Source organism: Eublepharis macularius, chromosome 1, assembly GCF_028583425.1.
Source record: "Eublepharis macularius isolate TG4126 chromosome 1, MPM_Emac_v1.0, whole genome shotgun sequence".
NCBI lineage: Eukaryota > Metazoa > Chordata > Lepidosauria > Squamata > Eublepharidae > Eublepharis > Eublepharis macularius.
In genome coordinates this window covers 75,372,008-75,390,164 of record NC_072790.1, presented here as the reverse complement: position 1 = coordinate 75,390,164, position 18,157 = coordinate 75,372,008, and the positions used below count along the sequence as shown (strand labels likewise).

The following is an 18,157-nucleotide window of genomic DNA, read 5'->3' as shown; positions in this document are numbered from 1 at the left end:
AATGAAACAGGGAAAAGTGATCTAACCAGAGGTGCTCCCAGCTTCTTCAAAATCAATATTTCCAAGGTGTAGGACACCAGCAACCACTCGGAAGAGATCCAGTTTCTCTTCGTCATCCAAGCCAATCTTCTTCATTGCAGTGCACATTCTGATGAAGTCTCCATGGTCATCTAGCAGAGGATCCTTCAACGATCCTGATTTCAGGTACTAAAACAAAAAGATAGGCAATCTGAAAGTAACAGAAGCTACTATTCTGCTTATGAACATACAGCCAAAACAAACAAAATAATGCACATTTTAACACACTGTCCACTCTTTTTAATACGTCACAGTTTGTGTTCTGAACTGAGTACGGACTAACAGAGGAACGAGAGTCAAGGGATCTTGACTATGTTGAATGTGAAGTACAAAAGGGCAGAATCAGTAGTTCATACAGTGTCCAATGAAGGTATGAACAATTATTGACTTGGGCTGTCAAAAAAGGAGGAAGGGCACTTTTACTGAAAGCTTTTCAAAACTTTAAAAAGCACCCTGTTTTTAGTGATGGAGAGTTACAAACAGGCAGAAGTGTCACCCATTCATTGTAGGGGCATAAAGCACTGTTCTTATTTCCGAACTGCCTTTGTAGCATCATGATATCACCACATCTGATGGGCTACATGAGGTCATAAGTTTGGCCAAATGATCCCTGATTGATGGATTACACAGTCAAGTAGTGGCAGCTGCTTAAACACACATACAAAATGTATACTGTTTTGATTTTTTTTGGCTGTTGAGAGTTCAAGCACCACACACTACTACCCCCAAAATTCAAGAATTTTAACAAAACAACAAGCTACTACATGCAGTAAGACAACTGTCCAAACATGCAAAATTAAAAATACTCTTAAAGTTTCGTCATAAAACTGAAAAGAATTTGCAATTCAACACACACTCGGTTCTGTTTCATCCCAAACTATACTGATCTAAAACATCTAAAAATAAAGCGCTAGCATGCATCAGAAAAATTAACTTCACACAGCAATTTAATGAAATTAAAATTTCAAATTATACAAAGTGATCACCTCATCTTCCTGACAAGAAGAGAACAAAAACAATGTGAATGTTAATTGATTACCCAGCTTATTATTATTCAGCATCTTCAAATGAGGCTCAAAACTGAAAAATGACAAAAGAGGATCTCTACAATATTGGTATGCTGACAGACCAGCACCACCTGTGATTGGGGGGTGGTGATGATGTTCTTGGGAATCAATTCCAAGTTCCACAGTGAATTCACAAACTACTGTTAAGTTTTATCTTTCTATAGTTGGTTAGAACCAAATGTGATTGATATTCTACTATAACTCAAAGAACTTTGGGTGCAAGTACCTGGCAGTGAAAATGCTTTAAAAAGTCAAAATATTCTCATTTTGCAGTTCAAATACTAGTAATTCCTTCACGCTTTAATTGAAGGCACAGTCACATGACTGTTTCAGCGAATGGCAGCAATAGCTTTTAACTGGTTTGTGGCAACATAGATGTGAGAGGCTGAGTCAATTCTGTTACCACTGATTAAGCTGAGTCTGAATCAACTTTTCACAAGATACCCATTCCACAGCTTCTCAAGCACTGGTGAAGACATGAAAAAAACTGATTTTGGCTGTGTTCAGGTGATAATATCCAGATGCCTAAGGCAGTGTGGTAAAACTTTGTAAAAGCACAATGGCAGCCATAGGTTGAAACAGTCACATGGAAGTCAATAAAGGGCTTCCACCCATGTGCACTTTTTTAAACAGAAGTATTTACAAACACAGTATTTACTTTACACCGTTGTCTGCTAGGAAAATAACATTCGATTTATATACTGCTCTCCAGGACAACTTAACTCCCATTCAGAGTGGTTTACGAAATGTGGTCTTATTATCCTCATAACAATCACCCTGTGAGGGGGAGGGGGGGGGCTTAGAGAGTTCCGAGGACCTGTGACTGACCCAAAGTCACCCAGCTGGCTTCAAGCAGCGGAGTGGGGAATCAAACCCTGTTCTCCAGATTAGAGTCCTGCCACTCTTATAATGTGTTATAATGCTCATATTTAGACATGTCTCTCTGAAGTGCTTTTTCAATTTAATATTTCCAGTTTAATGTCATTAAAAAACAGAGTTCCACTTACCTGTAACTGTTATTTATCAAGAGATCACCTGTATAGTCTCATATGGGTTCTATGGATGCGCAGAATAACCACAGAGAGTAGACATGGGCACGAACCAGGAAAAAAATGAACTGTGCAGTTCGTGGTTCGTCGCATTTCATGAACCATGAACTTTCATGAACCTGCCCCAGTTCGCAAACTGGATCGTTTGGTTCATGAAAACATCACATCCAGGTCAGCAAATTGTCACCTTCTGGTCAGCAGAAGGTCTGCAGGAAGTCCATTCCCTGTTGCCTAGCAAATTGATTTATCAGCGCCAGGCTGTCTGCAGTGACAAACCAAAAAACAAACCAAATGAACCAGCCTACTGTTTGTGGCAGTTCGTCAAAAATGGGCTCTGACAAACCGCTGGTTCACGAACCACAAACCAGCCTGGTTCGTCACAAACTCTGGTTCATATTTCAGTTCATGCCCATCTCTAACAGAGAGGTTTTTTGACACTCGAAGATAGCAGAAGGTGCTCTCCTCTGAGGTGGCAGACTGCCAGGGAAAATCTTGAATTCTAGGGCACATCCTCTGGAAACTACAGAAAGAGGACCCACTGGTTTTGACAAACATCCTGCCAAGTGATACAGGAATTGGATGGTCCTTCTGAAATGAGGAGCCTCAGGTACAGACTGTAGCTGTCAAAAACTTTGTTAGAGGAGAGTGACATCTTTGGTGACTACAACTATGACTTTCCTCTCTGGGAAGGAATCTTTCTTCTTGATTGAGATAGAGGCTGAGCATTTGTAGGGAAAGGAAACCTATAACAGGATGTGGGGCCAGATATCACCTACCCCTGTAACCAGTATGGTAGGGCCTGAAACAAGGCCTGGGCTTTTGAGGAGGTGGGACAGGGGGATGACTCTCAACATTTTTGCTGTAAATTTACTTTCTCAGGAGTTCATCTTTTTCACTAAAAATATCAGTTCCATTAAAAGGAGGATCTCCAGTTGCAGAGCAAGTCTCATAAAGTAAGGCCACAGACCATAATCATGAGTAACTTCTTAAAAGTGATGGCTGTAGCAAGACTCAGCTGAGCAAAGGGCCACATGTATGGCAGAAAAGATCTGTTGGTTTGAAAGCTTAGAGGCCTCAAGTTGTAAAAGTTTTGTCAACTTCTGCTTATCCTCTTGTAGAAACTCTAAACAACAAGCAATGTCACCCCAAAAAAAAACAACTGATAGTTGGCAACAATGGACTGGTAGTTTGTAATTTTGAACCCCAGGGCAAAAGATACAAAGATTTTGTGTTCCATTCCATCCAATTTCTAACCTTCCATGGTGCTGAATGTTGGTACCTTTCATTTTCGCCTGCATGGAATCTACCACCAGATTATTAGCTGTCAGATGTTGGAAGAAGAAAGGGCATCCTTCCTGCTTTTAAGTTTTCAACCCTTCTGGCCAAGGTCTAAGTCAAGGCCCAACTGCTACCTCTAACAAGCCATCTATTACAGGGAAGGCAATGGGTCTGTTGATGCTTGGATGCATAACTTTAAAGCCAGGGCAGGGGGTGGATTTCCATCTCCAAAGACTGAGCCATATAGACGAGCTGGTTACCATAAAGGCCAAAGTCTTTATTGGGGGAGTAGATGGTAGGTTCTGCCATAGTGTTCACCACAGACTGTTCTGAATTACAGTCATGATCTTATTTAGGATAACAAGGTTGGTCATAATCTAATTTGTGATCATGATACTGGTGAGGGTTGGGTCTGATTCCAACAGTAGGTCAGGGTCTTGCCTGAAAAAGGTAGATGACTGGTGATAAACAGGTGGACAGGTTGCAGGTTCGGCTAGATCTGAACAATGCAGGGCATATGGAACCCAGGTTTGATAACACCCATAATGGTCCACTTCAAGCTCTAAGGGTAGAGCGAGTTAAGTGCAGTAGTAAGGGTCTTGGTATGCAGATCCTGCTGGATAACTGTGTTCATAATCAATCAGATCTGAGCGCTGTGGTGGAATTGTTGGATGTGAAAGGTGGACAGCAGATGGAGAAGCCAGAGCTGATGTCATGGCCTCAGGTTCAAAGAGTTTGCCCTCTGACATAGTATGCTTGGATATGTTAGTCTTTTGATGGCAACGGCATTCTTGGAATTAATATTATCTCTTTTGCCAAATTAAGTGAGGCGCAATCTGAATCTTGGAGTTGAGGAATCATCTAAATTAACTAGGAACTATCTAAGTTAACTAGGAGGCTCCAATTGGTGAAAAATGCTGCGGCTAGACTATTATCAGGAGCGAGCAGGAGCTTGAACATCACTCCCATACTACAGTCACTCCATTGGCTACCTATCAGTTACTATGCTCAGTTCAAGGTATTGGTTATTACATACAAAGATCTTCATGGCCTTGGTCCAGCATACCTACACGACTGCCTCTCTCCCTATGTCCCTCCATGGCAGCTTCGCTCATCTGAACAGGGTCTCTTGCAGGTGCCAGCCTATACATGGGCAAAATCAACAGCAGCCCATACACGGGCTCTCTCTGTGGTGGCTCCTACCCTATGGAACGGCCTGCCTGAGGTGGTCAGGAGAGCCCCCATGCTCCTGGCTTTCTGCAAACAATGCAAAACTGAATTATTCAAAAAGGGCTTTTTCTCAGCTAAGAGGGCAGTATTGTAGGAAAGGGGTCCCAGATGTTTCACTAATGAATTAGAAACCACAGATTTCACCATTATGCTGCCTTACATATTATCTGTTACTTTAAATATGTACTCCTATATGCTACCCGTGCTTCATGTTGTTTAATGTAAGTCATAGAATTGATTATGTTCAGTTTCAGTAATTCGTCAACCCGATACTGGATCCTTGCTAATACTATGTCTTTGTAAACTTATATTCATTTATCCTATGACATTGCTTATGGATATGTTCTTGACACTGTATGGAAATGCCTGCCCTTGTCTTTGCCACTAATTGTACTATCTCACACTATGTAATTTGCCTTGAGTCTCAGTGAGAAAGGAGGACAATAAATGACATAAATAAATTAAATAAATAAATAAATAGAGACCAAAGGTATTTTGCCAGAGTCTGAAGAGCATGCCTTATGACGATGTTCGCTCTTATGGCACAACTTCTTCAGAGGCAGCTCTGAAGCAACACAACTGGGAGTCATGTGAACTGAAGCTGAGGTCTTGGCTGGAACAGAGGAGGAATCCAAAGACCTCAGAACTGGTCTCAGAACCGACAAAGAAGGCACTCATATCTCAGGAACCTGGAGTGGCACTCAGCTAGGATAGCTTGGAGAGGGCTTTTTCCCATAATGCTGCCTTAAAGAGGGAGGTCCGGTCATGCCTTCCCTTTGATGTGAATTATTTACAAATGGAGAATCTTGAGACATCGACTTCTTTACCAAGGCATAGAAGGCAAAGCATGTGGTTGGAATGAGGCATTTTTGCCCCACAAGACATATATAATACAGCTTTTGGGATCACAATTGGAGGCCGTTTGGTCTCTTCCTTTTTACTGTCATTATTCCTCAGAAAACTAATGGGCTAAAAGAAAGGAAATTATGTCCTGTTTTCCTCAGAAAGGGGAAAAAAAATAAAATCCAGTAGAAGGTAAAAACTCCTCAGAGGGTGACTAAATCAAGACGTTTTTACTTTCCCCAGAAAACAAGTTGTAGGAAAGATAACTTCACTCAGCAGCTGCAGAGAAAAACTGAGGGAAGGGCACCCTTTCCTCTTCCTTTTCATGAAAAAAAAGGTAGGAATCCACCATGGGGCAGAGGGAAGGGAACACCCTCTGCTTTTTTGGAACTTCAAAAAACCTCTCCACAGTTGGCCCGTGCACATGCAGAATCTTTAAGAGACTGCACAGGTATAACAACAATGAACAAGTGTTCACAGGGGCCAAGTTTAAGTTATAACAGCACTTCACTACCTAGCTTGATGTTACACTGTCAGCACTGCAGGCTAACTCACCAAATTCAGACTAGTTTCTACTTGTCTCAAGGAATAGCTCGTGTTTTATGGGTAGCCCTAGGAGCTACACATCCACAAAAGGTGAGTGCAGGGCTCACTGTGTGACTGCATTTAGACAAAGGCCCTATTTGTGTGAACTGCTGCCTCCATATGGGCTCTATACACATACGGCTACAGTAGACCTTTTGCAAGGTTCCAGAAATGCACAAGGTAAAGTAGTGTATACACAACACCCCTGGGTAGTCTCATAGTGAATGGCCAGTGGGGGGGGAGGGGGAGAGAATCAGTCAAGAGTAGACCTTCCACCCTTCTTTGTGGTTCTTACCTGCACTATATCATTCTATATGTAAACTTAATTTAGTTAAATGTCATTGACAAAACAGTAGATGAAAGAAAGATCTTATAATTTATTACTCTGTTTTCTGTAATTATAAAGCTAAGCAAAAACTCAATGAGATGTTTAGTTCCAGGTCAACTTTTCTAACTGACAAGGTTTCTAAAATTCTGGCTACAATTCAGGTGCATGGGCAAAACTTGGTAAGTCAAATTGGGTTAACTGAGCAAAGCAACAGTTTAGAAAACCAGCCTCAATCAAGATATCCTCATATACTACCAGTGAATTCATGTCTCCTACTTCATATGCAGAGCTGTGCATATCTACCTGGTGGTTGATCTCAGTTTTCACAGGGCCCATCATTTGTTCAGAGGGGAAGTAGTAGCGGGATTTCATTCCCCATCCCCCACCCCAAACAAGGATAAACACTGTTGAACCTGCCTGAATACAAGTAGTACTATATGAACCAGATTTTAGATACAGCAATTATGTCAGATGAAACTGTAACCTTTGTGAAGACTGACATTTTAATATTAAGTATCTTACCTCAGGACTTTTGCGATTCTGCAAAATTTGCTTATCTGTTTCTTTGGTAGCAAAGTATTGAGTGCAGCCACGATTTAAATACTAATGAAACAAAGAAAAAATAGTTGTACTCCAATGTACAGGAAACTTGACAAAATACAGCATCTTGTCCCTCAGCACAATGATAACCTCAAGGCAACTGTTACCATGCTTAGTTGACGTTCCCATTCACATTCACCTTAACTATTTGAAAACACAGATTAAGCATTCAATAATCCAACTAGCACAAATGACATACTAAAAAATTCAAATATAGACTGTTTCTTGTAGTGTTTGGAATCACGTGCATGACTTAAAAGTGTTATTCCAAGGACCATTTATAACCATATAATTTTTAAAAATTGAGTAGCAACGAATACGCAAATTAATGATGAAAGAAAGTCTATAAACACTTTTTGCATCACATTCATATCATGTCTAGTGCCAAGGTATCTTTAAATAAAGTAAAATACTGAAGTAATTCACCAATGGAAACACAACACAGCTATTTTAAGGATTTTTGAAGAGTGTATTAATTTCTATGTGACCATATCCAAGAAGCCTATTTGAAAAACCACAAAGCATATGAGTTGTAACTAGGTAGAAGTGACGTATGTTACTTTCAACATCTCTGAAGGAGATTTTGGATTTTCCTTCAGAAGGTAACATTAGAGTTCATTCACACAATTACTGTTCTTTAGTGCACCTGTGCAGCATGGTATGGAATGCAGGAACAACAGCATTGTCATTGCAACAACTTTTTGTGATTGGGAGAGTTCCTAAAATTCACATGGACGTTATTACCATTTCAGGGTGCAAATTCTTTATTCTTAGTATATTATTGGGTCATTCTAGTTAAAAGCTTACTTTAGTTCCAAACCTCCCCTCTTTCAGAATAACGTCAACTATATCAAAATTATGTCTTAGATCCAGCCTAGAATTTCCATGCATGTAACAAAGAGGGGCAATTTTTGTAATTCCCCCCTCCAGTGAAATGCTGCTCTGGGAGAGAAAAAAATCAGGTCACTCACAGGAGGCAAAAATCACAACTCTTCATGTCACACAAATTTTAGACAGGATCCAAGCCTATCTCTTTTTCCCATCTAGTTCTAATGAAGTAGGACTCACAGAGCAAAATCAGCATCCTGGTTCTAGACACATTGCTTACATTGACCACTGGTTCAGTCAGACACTTTCCAGTAATGCGTTAAAACTGTTTTCCTTCCTTCAACAGAAGATGCCTTACTTATCAGAAGGGAACCATGGATCCAACCCAATGTTCTCCAAACTGTATTTAATTTACCAGGTGCCACATCAGCAAACATCAGGGGAAGAAAGTAGTTTAAAACCTAGAAATTTGTTGAAACTTTCAAGAACTATCTGCAGAAGTTTTACATCATCATTCCTTATTGGCACACGGAACCCTTTTACAAATGCAGCCCTTCTGAGAAGCATATTCCAGCCCCTGCACTAGTACCCCATTATCTTCTGGCATAATTCAAGAAACAAATTTAAAAATAAAACACTGAAGAGACTTCCTCTCTAATGCCCAATTACAATTCCAAAGATCTGCTGAAAATGCCCTACGGTACTAGCAATGCAAGTAATAATAGTAAAAAATGTGTTATTCAGGTATATTAGGATAAACTGGTATTTCATCCTATAATTTTTAGGTATTTTCACCCATACTGTTTCTCCAAGTTCTTCCTCTACTAACAGACTTTCTGGAAGAAGCAAGAACAGGGCTTGAGGGTGGGTGACAGAAAGAGAGATCTACTCACCCTGAAATTATCTGGTGAGCTTAAATACAATTTCTCTCTTATATCTTCAGGGGCTCCAGCGCAAAGCCTGTAAAATATATGGTAATTCCTTTCCTCTTTGCCTTGAACACAGATTCTGGATTTCTCCAGCAGATAATGTGACACAAATCCACCAACCACTGAATTCTAGAAGGAAAATTAAAGGTTACTTTTGTGAGGAAGAAAAACTACATTTATGGCTTTAAAATGTATGTTTGTCAAAGGTTGAAATGTATTGACTTCTTCACTACAAATCAGAAAGAGCAGCATGAAAGATACTCAGCCTACACTGTTATAAAATTCCCCCGCACACATAAACTAGTTAAAAAATACAACATCTAGATTTAATGTTGTTCAATCAAACGTGCAATATGGCTATAAATGAACATTTATAAATGTACACCCCTGTGTACTGTTACCTCCCTGACTGTACTAAAACTGATAATCCTTTGGTTCCATAATCCATTATCACAACTGTTCATTTGGAGTCCTAATTTATATTAACACTGGTATTTGAACTATGGGCATGCAATTTGGTATTCCCAAATCAAGTTTATAACTGAAAAATATCTCTTTAGTGTTATTCAGGTATATCCAGACATATCTAGCTTATCTGGGTATATTAGGATAAACTGGCATTTACATTCCTGAATAATCTGAATATATTCAGGAATATCCAGGAACCTTATTTTAAAGGTTGCAGCAGCTTGTTCTTTCCCCGTTGCAGGCTTCCTAGACAACAGAAGGAGGGGGAGGGAGGCACCATTATTGTGTCTGTGTTGTTTGCCTGCCATGTGCCATTGCTACGTCTGGCTGCTGCCTTAGTATTACTGGCTTGCTAGGCTAGATTCTGAGGTTCTCTGGTTTGATATTGGTTCTGTTGGGCTTGCATTGGCCCTGGGTTCTGCCTGGAATCTTTGAATGACACTAGTTCTTCTGGACTTGTAAAAATGTCCCTTGCTTCATTTTGCTTTTTTCTGAGACTCTCTGGTGTGTAGATAGTTCTGTTGTGCTTTGTTGGTTCTATTTGTATTAGGAGGCTTTTGGCCACTGGTTGCTGTTGTGTGTTTGGCTAAGACTTCTTGAACCCTAGGGAAAGCCTTGGATTCCTCCGCGCCCCCCCCCCAGGAAAAAAAAGAGAGTGGCTGGGGGCAGTTTGTTCAGGAGCCTGTGGACTTGAACCCTTTGGTCCAATTCATTTAAAACTGGGGGGGGGGGAGGTAGTGGACAGGCAGGACTAGATCCCCTGCACTTTTGCTATACTTTGCTTAGAAAATGACCCCTACAGTCCCCACAAATTTCCTCAAACCCTGATACTATACCAGTATTTTTGGACCTGAATATTGAGAATACCAAATAGATATGGTATTCCAGATACTCGAATCTGAATAATACTTCTTTTTTTAGCACACACCCCTAATTTGAACCATGATTTAGAATCCTGTTGTGCAGGCAAGAAATTTGTTAAAGTAGCCCATTTCAGATGCCAAAAAACTTCAGTGGGAATGGAGTGGGACACTTGAGAGTGGGACACTTGCAGCCTTTGCTCGACTCAGCACTGGACGTTATGTTACTGAGGGCTTAAGTTCAAGTCAAAAGTGGATGAAGGATACGTTGGAGTGCACATATACCATCTTTGAGAAAGGGATTCCAGAAACGGGACTCTGCACCAGTTTCCCGTCAGATGGATAATTCTACAGGATTTATGACCTACAGTGCCTTCCTGGCCAGCTATATTGTTGCATTGAATTGCATTGGACTGAGTTATTCTGTTTATGGATTCATGTATTTAGCTATATAGCTGTGGTTATGGACTATTTGTTATACCAGCACTGAGCACTTTTGGGTCTTGTCACAAAGACTGTATGTATTAATAGAACTTTGCATTGTGAACGGATTTTGAATATTGTATGAACTGCATGTAATCTGGCAAATTGTAATTGTATTGAATATATGAGTGTTCACTTTTGAAGTGGGTGTCGTTAGGTGGTCCTGAATTCTTTTGTTAAGAAATTTGTTAAAGCAGCCCATTTCAGATGCCAAAAAACTCCAGTGGGAACGGAGTGGGACAGTTGAGAAGGGTCCTTCTCCTCTGAAGAGTGAAGGATATCTTGGGTGATTCCCTTTGCTCAATCAGGGAGGCAGGAAGTCAAACTTTCTTTCTCTTTTCTGTTGGAGCTGGAACACCCCCTTCTCTCAGTTCGGGTGACTCCAAACAGCAGTTGTTTCTCTGTTATCGACACTAGTTAAGAACAATAATTACTAAGCCCTATACATAGAAACTAGGAGGAAACTCACAGTAGAGGAGGATTATTTAAAGAAAAAAAGAGTTAACATCTTGAGAAAAAAGAGGAAAGAGAAGGTGACGAGGAACCTGGGAGGGGCAAGATGTCCTCCGCTCTTCAGAGGAAAAGGACCCTTCTCGGTAAGTATCCAAAGGTCCATTCTCCCTCTGAGGTGGAGGACATCTTGGGTGGAGGACATCCCAAAGCAGTTACTCATTACAGGGTTGGTCTTGTTCCTCATCCAGCACCACATGTTGGAGAACTCTCCTCCCAAAGGCTGCATCTGCCGAGTTGAATACATTTAACTTGTAGTGCTTCATGAAGGTGGACACCAAGGACCATGTGGCTGCTTTACAAACTTCCTCTACAGATGTGTTGTTGAGCACCACTGCGTTGGTTGCCACATTTCTTACCGAGTGAGCAGTGATCCCATTGGGGACTTCTCTATTGCATGACTTGCAGGCTTCTACTATGCAGGATCCGATGTTCTTGCCAACAGTTGCCGCCGACATCCCCTTCCCCGCATTAGGTGGAGAGGTGTTGATGAAAAGAGAGTCTGATTTCCTAATCAAAGCTGTTCTAGTCAGATAAGCTTTGAGGGCTCTTCTCACGACCTTGTCCTTATGGAAATTGCAGAGATTAAGCTTGATTGATAATGCCCTGAGTTCAGAGATCCTCCTAGCAGAAGTGATAGCCACCAAGAAGATGGTCTTCAACTGTAGCCATTTCAAGGAAATGTCCCTCAGGGGTTCGAAGGGTGTCCTGGTGAGAGCCAAAAGAACAATGTGTAGCCTCCAAGAAGGGAATCTATGAATGACTGGGGGGCTTAATAAGGTGGTGCTTGTCAGGAACCAATGTATATGAGGGAGCTTTGCCTGCCCTAGCTTCCTCCTCCTCCCCTTTAGGGGTCTCCTGTAGATCTACAGCAGCTAGAGCTTTGGATAGTGAATACTGGTAATCTTCGGCTTTAAATAGTCTATCCACTTGGTCCTCTTCATCCTCCTCAGAAAGGAACTCGCCCTCCTCTCTGTCCTTGCTGTCTGTGGATGCATCCCCTTCCCAGACCCATTCCCTACCCTTGGTCTTATCTGGGACGGTCTTTCTGGTAGCCTTAGTGGGCCACTGCCCCTCTGGTCTGTGTTGCTTTCTGAGAGGAGAGGAGGGCAGAAGATGAGTCGCTTACAACCTCAGGCTGTAGTTGGCACAGTTTGGTAAACTCTTCCCTCATAGTCTGTCTGAGTAGGGGAAGGAGGTTACCTTGTAAAGGGAGCTCAGTGCTGCTGGGTACGTTGCCAATCGTAGCGGAGTCACCATAATATGTCTGAAAGGGCCTTTCCGAGGTTGCAGCGTCAGACACGTCATCTCCCGCTAGGAGACTGGCAAGCACACTGTTGCCGGCTGCGAGGGTCTTAGCATGGGCTCCATCGCCTTTTCCTGCCTTTTTTGCAGCCTCTGTATCGGCACAATTTCAGCCTCTAGAGGGAGTCGCACCGCCAATCCTGGCTCTTGCAGCTTCCCACGGCGTTTCTTGGAATTTGTATGCAGCCCTGGGGCCAGACAGGTGCTGGGATTGTGTTCCTGCCTGGAAGGCAGGACGGTACCGGGAGGATCGGTGTCATCTTCGGCTACAGAAGCAGCAGCACTGAGGTTCTCTTGCTCCTCTTCCATGAAGCTGCCGTAGGAGTCCCTAGACTCCATAGTCTGCCCAGCTTGGGGAAAGGATAGATGGAACAGGAAAGACAAAGAAGCAAGAGAGCAAGAAAGGGCTAGATAGAAGTTAGGGAAGAAAGAAGAAAAAGTAGGATAGAACAAGTCTTGCTCAAAGAAAGAAGGTTAGTGAGGCAGAGCTATCTGCCAAAGCTACTGCTCTCCCTGGAGGCAGGAAAGAACTGAGAGAAGGGGGTATTCCAGCTCCAACAGGAAAGAGGAAGGAAGTTTGACTTCCTGCCTCCCTGATTGGGCAAAGGTAATCACCCAAGATGTCCTCCGCCTCAGAGGGAGAACCAGGAAGGACCTTCCTGGTCCCCACTGGGGGGGGGGGGGGTTGGCATCTGTATGAGAAGTGGGGAGAGATTTACTGATCAAGGCATCATCTGAGTGGAATGAGAGAAATAGTCTGCATGGTCTAAAAGCTTAAAGAATACATCAGCATGTCACAGCCCTACTTTGTGTTCATATTTCATAAACTCTCCTGCCAGGAAAAAGCCAAGATTTTTCTTTGCTTAAGGTTTGACAGGATAAGAACAGATATAGATAAATGTCTAAAAAGCACAGCAGCTGAAACAGCAAATGTGGAAGCTTATGCTCAAATACAAATCTTATATATGTCAGTTTATAAGAAATGAAGTGATCACAAAAAGTCATCATCACCATAAAGTCAGTATCTTTGCTGACAAGCTAGTACTTTGTGTTTCTTCCTTGGAAATATCTTGCCCAAACGCAAAAGAAACAGAATTTTATAGTAAGATTTCTAACTTTAAAGCAAGTTATGAAAAATCTGAAATCCTATCCATTAACATGTCTATACAATCTAGAGAATCCCTGATCAAAAAGCTTCCTTATAATTAGACAACATGCTTATAGAAATATAAATGCAACACAGCTGTTAAAGAATAACCATATGAACCTAATGACAAACATGAGGGCAGAAACTGAGCTGTAGAAATGCTTTAACCTCTTGGTTTCAGAGAAACATAATTGTGAGAATGAAATAAAAAGAACAATTTTGAAAGCAGGACCAGTCTCTTTCTATCAAAAATAGATGACATAGGGTGAAGGAAAAACAGGGATCAACATCCTAGAAAATGTGGTTTGGCAATCAAAACTTCATGGTCATCCCACAAACAATTCTTTCAATTTTATCCACACTCCAAGTGTAAAATCAATGGAGAAAACATTTGGACTGCAATTCCCAATTAGTTTCTCTATTTATAAATCACCCTTATTTAGGGCTAGTACACAGACCAGTACACTTGCAAACTGGCATGAATACAAGACCTATAGATTTTGTGATGTTGTACATAAGAGGAAAAGCTGACATTTCACCAAAAATGAAAGGTATGAATATTTACAGTTTACACACTACTCAATCTTACTTCTCCACAAACTAAGAGAGGATCCAGCTGCCTCTGAAAATTTCAAATAGAAGCCACCTCCTTCTTTTCCTTACTAGGATCGTATCGTTGCAGAAGCAAATCATATTAAAGATTGGAGGTAATATTTAGAGGAAAAGATAGATGTTTACAACAAGATACAGCAACCATATTCCTTAAAATCAAGGTGCATTAATTTTAAAGAAAGCGTGTTCTGAATGATTGGCATATGATGACACCTCACAACCATATTCAAGTGGTGTTCATCTATAAACTCAGTTTTGTCCTATAGAAATTGTGGGGTGGAGGATAATTTATTTCATGCCTGGTGGTTGTACACTAAGGTCCGGAAATCCACAACAGAGTTCTCCAACACAGAGAAAGCATCACTGGGCACAAACAATCATTCTGGATTTCCAGACGAAAGATCATGTCCCACTCAATGAGTGAGAAGAACCTATTTCATTTCTTTCAGCGGCTGCAAGGGTACAAATTGGAGCACAACAGAGAAGCAACAGCAATACAAAAATGGATTGAAAGAGTATGAGATCATTTAACACTGAATAAAACACTACATGTTTAAATGATTAACTGATCTACACGGCCATTTCTAAAACAGCATTTTGGCTATGGAGGTCAATTTCTGCCTCATATAAATGCAAAGTTACTACCATTCCAACCCTGAAGACAGACAGCCAAACTATGTTGCTGAAAGCCCTACCAAGAACTATTTTATTCAATATATCCTGCCTTTCATCCTAAATAATTTTTCAAAAGCAGCTAACAATGATAACTTCAATGACAATCTCACTGACACCATGATCTATACAGAAGGCTCAGCAAAAGAACAAATTTCAATGGAACCAAAAGTATTAACTAAATAAATTTACAACACACAGTAAGAGATATCACATTACATTACCTTTTCATTGAAATGAATTTCTACAAATTTTCCAAAGCGACTACTATTGTTGTTACGAACAGTCTTTGCATTTCCAAAAGCTTCTAAAAGTGGATTGGCTATTAAAGAAAAAATGGAACTGTCAATAAAAGTTTTCACTTTCAGACTACGGGATGGTGGTGGTAATTATTTAATGCTTCAAAGAAAAGAGAAGTTTAAAAAACTATTCTAAATGTCATTCAAATCACTGGAATAAAAATATATATTTGAGGGTACAAGGAGATATAGACCTGGATCAAAAGACCTGTGCAACTAGTTCCACGCACTCCCATGAAGATCTGGTCTTGGCTTTTGTAAAATGACTACTTTCCATGCCACATAGCACATAACCCAAATTCTAAGGAAAATCCCACATTGTACAAGTACATGAATATCATATGCACACACAAATATCAGTTGCACGCTAAAAAAAGGGTGTAAAGATTACATAATGGTATCAAATACGGTCATATGAACCTTAAGCACATGAATTGCCTTGCTGGATTAGCCTTATTTCAACAGTGGCCACTGCCCTTGACAATCTCAGAAGCAGGACGCAGTAACTGAGAATCCTTCTGAATTATAGATCCAGAGGAGTTAGCCATGTTAGTCTGTAGTAGAAAAATAGTAAAGAGTCCAGTAGCACCTTTAAGACTAACCAACTTTACTGTAGCATAAGCTTTCGAGAACCACAGTTCTCTTTGTCAGATGCAAAGGTGCTACTGGACTCTACTATTTTGCTTCTGAATTATCTGTCCTTAGCCTGCAGCATACAGAGACGTAGTGCCTCTGAACATGGAGTGTCCACTTAAGTAAAAAAGTGTCTGTGAATAACACCAAATTGGTCTTCTTAACTGCTTTAGTCATACTCATAGCCACTAAAGAATGAATCTTAAAATTAAAACTATTTTTACCTCACAGTAAAACCTAGATAATATTAATCTAGTGTATTAGATATTTGGGGGAGGGGGGGAGTAGCCATAGAAAGCAACTAGTCTTTCTGTTTCTAAGGAAGTTAAAATCTTAAATCCTGGAAAACAGCAACCATTGTAAAGGCCAGTCCTGAGCCAACTGACTGGGGTTTGTTAGTTGTTGTTTTTTTAAAATCTTATCAATTTCAGTTGGCAGATGACTTTTAAAGCTATCCAATTTGTCAGAGAAGTATCCAAAAGAATTAGGTAAACAGGATGAACACATTTATTTTATTTTAGCCACCTTTTCACCTAGCTCAAGGCAACTTACAATATAAAACAGAAACAAACATAAAATTACATTAAGAACACAGTAAAAAACTATTTATACATTAAAAAGTTGTTGAATAAAAGCAGATATTCTAACATTTATTTAACCCTATTAAAAACAGATGAAGACAAGAAAATATAAGATGTAAGAACATAAGAAAAGCCTTTCTGGATCAGACCAGCTGCCCATCTAATTCAGCACCGTGTCTCACACAATGGCCAACCAGTTACTCTCGAGGGCCTTCAACAGGGCACAGAGGCCGAGAGGCTTTTCCCTTACGTTGCATCTGACCATGGTATTCAGAGGTTTACTTTACAGATATTTTATTTCAATAGCATTTACATGAAACAAATTCGTAGAGTCTACTCCCATGACTTCCATCTATCTCATCATTTTTTAAAAAATGTGTAAAAAGAAAAAGCTCAACATATCAAGTAATCCAAAATTTAAATTCAAAGCCTTTTGGCTTTGTTTAGCACAGCACAGTACCTTCTACAATTCTGTCATCAATATCCTGCCCACTTCCATAGGATTCCGTCAAATACCTGTAAGAAAAATATATATAGCCTGTCATATTTTATAAGTACTGCTTTACCTGTACACTGTTTTGCTTAAAAGGCATTTCAACACTGTAGTTCTATGCATGCACACAAGGGGCAGAAGTATGCACGCACATATACAAACAGAACCTGGGGAAAAGTTGATTAAAAACAATTTTATGCTGTTTTATGTTTATTATTTTTTATTTCTAAGCATCCTGAAGCAGGTTCTCTGGAGTATATGGCTGCATGCAGATTTAGAGAGATAAAAGGGTGGCAGTGGTATTCACTCTGTAGCTCCACATGGACACAGCAGCTCAGGCTAGGAAACATGGGAAATGTAGGGACAGAAAAACCCAGGGAAGACAGGGGAGTAAAACCACCCTCCCCCCACTGTGGCCAGCTTGTTCGTTTCCTGGGTGCCTGTGATGGTTGTGTAGGTGGTTTTACTCTGATCTGGGAGCAGCCTGGTTGCCAATCAGCAGCTTCCAGGATGCTGGAATGAGAGTGCAGAGGCTAGGAAGAAGGATGGTGGGGTTGCTGCAGAAGACAGGCTCCTTACTAGTAAGCTCAAGAAGGCTTGCTGTCCTCCAGTCCCTCCAGCAGCAGCTTTTTCATAGTGGAAACCACCTGCCAATCACAAGCCCTGCCAGACAATGACCTTGCTTGCTTTCCTGAAACATGGAGCAGGGGTCACACTAGGAAACAGTGTTCAGAAGAACTCCAGGTGGCATATCAAAGAGTCACACGTGGCTTCTGAACCACTGAGTGTCACTGGTTTAAAGTCATGGGGAAGCCTTATCCAAAGGTTCAGATCTGACACTTGAGGTTTAGAATCGTGTCCTCTTCAAAGATGAATCTCAAACACAAGAATTATGGTCACCTGTTTCTTCATTTCTTATCGTGCAAGCCAGAGTAGTGTCCAGTAAGTAGAATATTGGTTGTGGACTAAAGAAGGCCGTGTTGAACTCTGCTAATTCGTCACTAGAGACCCTGGGCCAGTCATCATTTCTCAGCCTAACCAATCTCACAGAAATGCACACTCTTCCTGGAAAAACTGCAATATTCAAAGTGTGCACAATGAGAGATGCCAGTAATGTTTAAAAGGCTTCCCTAACAAATAATTCTTCAGGGACCCCTGGCATACGGAGTGCCATGTGCACACTGAAGCCCATGCGAAACCATTCCCCCTCCCCCTTTACTGCATACAGATCACATTTCATGACTTTTACATGGATTCTGAGTTGTGCCCATTATGAGAT

At 40.8% G+C, this 18,157-nt stretch overlaps 1 protein-coding gene across 5 annotated transcripts in view; it reads right to left on the bottom strand.

The window, feature by feature from the left end:
• The window catches only part of MYO6 (myosin VI), a 159,511-nt gene that overhangs the window by 72,806 nt on the left and 68,548 nt on the right, over positions 1–18,157 (bottom strand). For all 5 annotated transcript variants that reach the window (XM_054974132.1, XM_054974126.1, XM_054974141.1 and 2 more), the window contains exons 7-11: positions 16,846–16,901; positions 15,097–15,194; positions 8,780–8,944; positions 6,981–7,061; positions 27–207 (exon numbers count right to left, since the gene is read on the bottom strand). In XM_054974132.1, the coding sequence (XP_054830107.1) occupies positions 27–207; positions 6,981–7,061; positions 8,780–8,944; positions 15,097–15,194; positions 16,846–16,901 (581 nt within the window). The remainder of the gene's footprint in view (positions 1–26; positions 208–6,980; positions 7,062–8,779; positions 8,945–15,096; positions 15,195–16,845; positions 16,902–18,157) is intronic.